This window comes from Cherax quadricarinatus, chromosome 48 (assembly GCF_038502225.1).
Source record: "Cherax quadricarinatus isolate ZL_2023a chromosome 48, ASM3850222v1, whole genome shotgun sequence".
In the NCBI taxonomy this organism is placed as follows: domain Eukaryota; kingdom Metazoa; phylum Arthropoda; class Malacostraca; order Decapoda; family Parastacidae; genus Cherax; species Cherax quadricarinatus.
Window position 1 is genome coordinate 29,437,055 of NC_091339.1, and position 6,000 is coordinate 29,443,054.

General features: G+C 37.5%; 1 protein-coding gene across 5 annotated transcripts in view; it reads right to left on the reverse strand.

The window, feature by feature from the left end:
• Srp54 (splicing regulatory protein 54) overlaps positions 1-4,323 on the reverse strand; it is a 55,162-nt gene extending 50,839 nt beyond the window's left edge. For 3 of the 5 annotated variants that reach the window (XM_070095044.1, XM_070095043.1, XM_070095039.1), the window contains exons 1-3: positions 4,102-4,322; positions 2,505-2,745; positions 2,039-2,182 (exon numbers count right to left, since the gene is read on the reverse strand). In XM_070095044.1, the coding sequence (XP_069951145.1) occupies positions 2,039-2,182; positions 2,505-2,745; positions 4,102-4,223 (507 nt within the window). In that variant the 5' untranslated portion in view covers positions 4,224-4,322. Of the gene's footprint in view, positions 1-2,038; positions 2,183-2,504; positions 2,746-4,101 lie in introns of all 5 variants that reach the window. The other 2 variants (XM_070095040.1, XM_070095042.1) reach the window with 2 other exon arrangements.
• Positions 4,324-6,000: the final 1,677 nt, after the last annotated feature.

Consider the following 6,000-nt stretch of genomic DNA (forward strand, 5'->3'; position numbering starts at 1 on the left):
GTGGGAAATGGCTAATGAGTAATAAAAAAAATTCACCCCTCACTACATGCTAAGAACAAAAATATTTTGAGGTAAGTTATGTGTGTAGTGTATATGTATTTATTGTGCCTAGATCTATTGCTCACTTAACCCTTAAATGGTCCAAAGAGATTGACGTTCAAATTCGTAGTGCTACAAAAGTAGATCTACTTTTCATATTTTCAAATATAACAAAAAAAAATGTAGATAAAAGTTTTTTTTACATGTTTTCAAATGTAAAACAAAAAAGAAGATCTACATTTTTTTACATACTTTCAATGTTGAAAAAACGTATATATACGTTTGGACCATTTGAGGGTTAATATATGATGGTATATTAATGTTATCAGGCTTTTATATGCATTTAAAAGTGAAAAAAGGCTGTTTCACTTTACAGTGGAACCCAGGTTTTCATCCGGTCCGGCTATCGTACAATTCAGTTTTCAACCACTTTTTTCGGCGAAATTTTCCCTGTTTTCATACATCCACTCAGAAATTGTCCATACTAGATGTGTCCACCTGTCCGCAGGACGTGGCCGCTCATACGTTCGTGACTCAGTCTGCCTTTGTTACTCGTTCAATGAGTATTACTATACTGACCCTGACGACCCTATGCCTGTTGTGGAATCTATTGTGTCTTTGGGGAAGTCCATGGAGTTGGAGGGAAGTGGCCAGGATGTAGAAGAGTAGGTGGAAAACCACAGGGAAGAGCTAACCACTGAAGAGCTGCAAGACCTTCATCTGGAACAGCAACAGACCTTAGCTGAGGAAATTGCTTCAGAAGAGGAGAAAGAAAGAGGGGAGAATGTGCCTTCTTCAGCAATTAAGGACATTTGTACAAAGTGGAGTGAGGTGCAAAGTTTTGTGGAGAAATATCACCCTAACAAAGCTGTTGCAAGCCATGTCAGCAACATGTTCAACTACAATGCCATGTCCCATTTTAGGCAAATCTTAGAGAGACGCCAGAAACAGGCCTTTCTCGACAGATTTTTTTTGTGACGGGTCCAGTGACTCAAGCTGGTCCTAGTGCCAGTAAAAGACAAAGTAGGGAAGTAACCCCGGACAGGGCTTTGATACCTGAAGTCCTTATGGAGGGGGATTCCCCTTCCAAACAAAAACCTCTCCTCCCTCTCCCCTCCTCACCGTCTTTCATACGCCAACAAGAGTCTTCAATAAAGGTAAAAGTGATGTTAAATGTTCATTTATCCATTCCATTAGTCATTTATATTTATTTCTCATTGTTTTCTGTATGTAAAACTATAGTTATTCTCTATAAAATGTATTTTTTGTTAATATTTTTGGGTGTCTGGAATGGATTAATTGAATTTACATTATTTCTCATGGAAAATATCACTTCAGTTTTCGTACAAATCAGTTTTCGGCCGACCTTCTGGAAGGGATTAAAGACGAAAACCGGGGTTCCACTGTACAGCAATTTTTGCTTTACAGCAGTAACCCGGAACCTAACCTGCTGCATAAATAGGGCCCTCCTGCACTATAATCACTTCCCCTTTTATTATTTTAATTGTGAAGACAATTTAATAGTATTCACTAATAATGAATTTGATGGGACCTCTAGGAATGTAGACTGAACAAATTTAGAGGTCACAGTGAGTACCAATACCTATGCTATCACTTCCCAGGTAAAGGCTCGATTTTGAGTTATTGTTTAAATTTAGCGAGTTCTTATTTTGTAAGCGCAAAAATGTTTTAAAATACCAGAATAATAATAATTTATTTCTTAAAGAAATGTAATAACTCCCCTGCTTTACATTAGAGTGGGTGGCAATGTGTAAATCATGAAAAAGCCTTTTTTTTTTTTTTTTTTTTTAACGTCGGTCATCTCCCACCGAGGCAGGGTGACCCAAAAAGAAAGAAAATCCCTAAAAAGAAAATGCTTTCATCACCATTCAACACTTTCACCTCACTCACACATAATCACTGTTTTTGCAGAGGTGCTCAGAATACAACAGAGGTATTTAGAAGTATTTAAAACATATCACAAGTCCAAACTTCTTACATTTGGTTCGAGGTTATCAAATACAACTGTACGCCGAATTTCATTTATTTTGTGGGACTCTGTTGTTGCTGGCAGTGGAGGGTAATCAGGAAGATCATTCTCAGCTAGATGTGGATCAATGGTCTGCAAAACAATCCCATCAATCTGTTGACAAATATAATAGTTTATTTATTATATACTGTACTATACATCCCCTTCCCTTCCACACACACACATATACATACATTTACAGCATTTTAAGCAAACTTAGACTAGTATTAATACTATAGTCTTTTAAATTGGTCTTGTACAGGGTATTAACAGGAAATTTTAAAAAATATACAAATTAAAAGATTATTCATTCAACAATTTTTGTAACAATTAATAAACATGCATTCTCCATGGATTGCATCTTTTATAAACACCCTGTATTTTGCCATTTTTATATAATAAGTCAGGGCCTCAGATAATAAATTTAACAACTAACCTGATTAGTAACATGTGCAGGCCATTTTGCTTCTTGTCCTATCCCAGGAATTGTTCCACCTGTCCCAAGAATTTCCATGGCTCTCTGCTCATCTGGCATATCTCCCGAAGTAAATGGAATGATGATGAGGGCTCGGTCAATAAACACCGTGTTAGTAAGGTGCTGAGCCACTGCAACAGACTCCCGATCATGGAACTTGAGAAAACAAATGCGAGACTGGACTGGTATGGCAACATCACGACTGAAAATAATTAAACATGAAATTATGAAGAAAAGATCATTGAACCTGAAGAAACATAATACTGGGAAAGATCTTATGCCATTTATAGAAGATACTTGGAATATACATTCTTACTCTTTAAGAATCATTCTCAGATAATTTGTTTAAGAATTATTTACATTCTAAATACAGAATAATTATATTCGCAGTGCCTAAGGAAAACAATGTTATCTTTTCTTGGCATTAATGTTTATCATGTTAACACTAGCTTCCTTATTGTGATCTTTCTATGTATATACCCTCTTTGTTGGTATGGTGCATTGACATAAAAATTGCTTTAGAGATCAGAACATACAGGAGGAGACTGAAATAGCTTGAAACCATGCCTGAGGCTCACTCATCTTCTTCTTTCAACAAACTAGCCATATCCCACCGAAGCAGGGGGGCTCAAAAGGAAAAACGAAAGTTTTTTTTTTAAATTTATCAATTTATGCAGGAGGAATTACTAGCCCCTTGCTCTCGGCATTTCAGTCACCTTGTACAACATGCATGGATTACGGAAGAAGAAGACTTTTCCACTTCCCCATGGAATATTATAAATACACACATACATACATAATCAATCTCTCTCTCTCTAAGCTTTTTAACTTCAAGCACACCTTAAAATATAAGGTAATATAAGTAATTCAGAACTTAATAACTCATCACGGTGCCCCGTGGCCTGGTGGCAAAGGCTCTTGCTTCACACAGTGAGGGTACAGGCTTGATTTCCGGTGAAGAGGTGGAAACATTGGGCGTGTTTCCTTACACCGGTTGTCTATATTCACCCATCAGTAATGGGTACCTGGGTGTTAGTGGACTCGTGTGGGTCGCATCCTGGGGCAAAACTGACCTAATTTGCCAGAAATGCTCAGCATAACAAGCGGCTTTCTATATAATAGTAGTATGTCATTGATGTCAGCTAGGCCTGTATACCTTGTACATGTAGAAATAAAGATATTACATTATTATTATTAACTTGTTTAGTTATCAAATCTTTGTAGCCCACCCCCTGGACCAATTATGTGCCTCTGTAATCTTGTACTACCACTCACAGGAAGGGTATGGGAGTACACTCAAAATATAATCATTTTGTATAATCATTTTATAATCAATTTGTATGCCTAATGAGAAATAAAAAAAAAACTAATATTAATTTAATTTAGTAAATAGGATAAATAATGCATTTAATTAGAATAACCTACTGGAGTTCTTAAGTTAAAATATTTACCAATTTCATAATCAACGGTACCAGATACAATTTAGCTAGTCAAATCCTTTAACAAAAATAAAATAAAAATTGCTGAATATACCGGCCACGGCTGCACCTTTCCTTACATTGTGGGATACAATCTGATGTCTTCTATCTTGCCCAGGAACCCAAAAAGTGTTGACATTTGATCCTTGGTAGCCTGAGGAGCTATGTTGGAGATCTGCACAATTCTGGTCTTGGACTTCATGGCGAAATTTGTGGAAAATAAGATATGTAATACATAGGATCCCTCGAGGCATCAGCTTGTAAACACTAGCTGCTGCTGCTGCTGCTGCTGCTGCTGCTCAGTACGCAATACCAACCTAAACCAAATACATTAATTTACACATCAAATTCGTAGGTAAATACACACTGATGCATAGTACCTTTAAATATACATGTCCAAGTCCAATAAATAATGTTTTAATATCTACAGATATTATTAAACTATCACTTATGGATTGTTATCGTTGTCTTAAAGTTTTACGACGGCTTGTGCCGTATGAGCCTTTCTACAAGAAGTGTCGTGAATATATTGCCCGAGCCTGGGAGGAAAATGGAAAGGAAAAAGTGAAATCTAAAAAAAAAAAGGGGGGGTGGGGGGAGAAGAACATGTTGCCCGTCACGTGAGGTAACCATCCTTATCTAGACCCCAGCATAACCCATACCTTGAGAGAGAGCAGAATCTCCAGGTGTTCACACAGACTATCAATGGCTCCCCGACAGTGGGAAGGCTAAGAGTTATGTTATTGTAAACGGGCCTGATGGTAGCATACAATAGGTCTATTAGAATTAATAACTGGATTTCCGTCTTATAAACTGAGCTATCTGTCACACTTATTCACTCCATCAAGATTGATGGAGTGAACAAATCGACTCCAGACTAAGGTACTAGATTACTTCAAACTCTTCATCTTCCACCGTTTCTCTTCATTAGACTGAAGGAGCCACTGGCTAGCGAAACGTTCCAGAATAAAGATACCCAAGTAGTAGTGGGTAGTTTCAAATTTAGGTTGGATAAGTACATGAGTGGGAGGGGTTGGATTTGAGTGGGACTTGCACATCAGGGCTTATTTCTTGGGTGGCATTGAAAATTGGGTTGGGAAAATGCTTGTTAGTGGGATGAATTGTAAAGGACCTGCCTAGTATGGGCCAACAGGCCTGCTGCAGTGTTCCTCCTTATGTTCTTAAGTGTAAGTAAGTTTATTCAGGTATACACAAATACAGCTACATAGATTATCATACATGGCAGTATATGTGTAGATTAGAGATTTTGCCACCGAAGTGGCTAGTTTATTGTGCACCCCATATCCATCCTGTGGAGCAGTGGTTCCCAAACTGGGGGTAAATTACCCCCTGAGGGTAATTTAACCATTTTTGGGGGGTAGTGGAGGGGTGACAGAAAAAAAGTTATGAATTCTGAAAATCAAGAAAACAATGCGGTACCCGGTATGAGGATTATTGTTAACTTTGTCTTAGTATATAAAGTTGTAAAGTAAACCTATTATAAGTAAGTAATAAAGTTAAACCAAATAACAATAAACATCAAAATCTAATATACAGTATTAGAAAAGAAGAAATATATAGCTAAGTGTGTGGAAACCCAAAAGTATTTTGACAAGTGTGCTTCAGGACAAAAGTCACTCAGTAGCCCAGATCGACCTGTCCTGTATGCGTCACTCACTTCCTGAGGCTGCCTGTGTACCTCTGTAATCTGTAAATACCTTTGTAACTTGTCATGATTGTGACTAGACCTACCTGGAGTTCATTACCTTTGTAAATTGTGAGTTCATTACCTTTGTAAATTGTGAATTCATTACCTCTGTAACTTGCTCAGCTATCAAAACTTTGAGGCCCAGTCCCTGGACCAATTATGTACCTCTGTAATCTTTTGACTACCGCCCACAGGATGGGTATGGGGTGCATAATAAACATATTAAACTAACTAACTAACCTCTATTTCACACTGTCAGTTTATCGTAGCG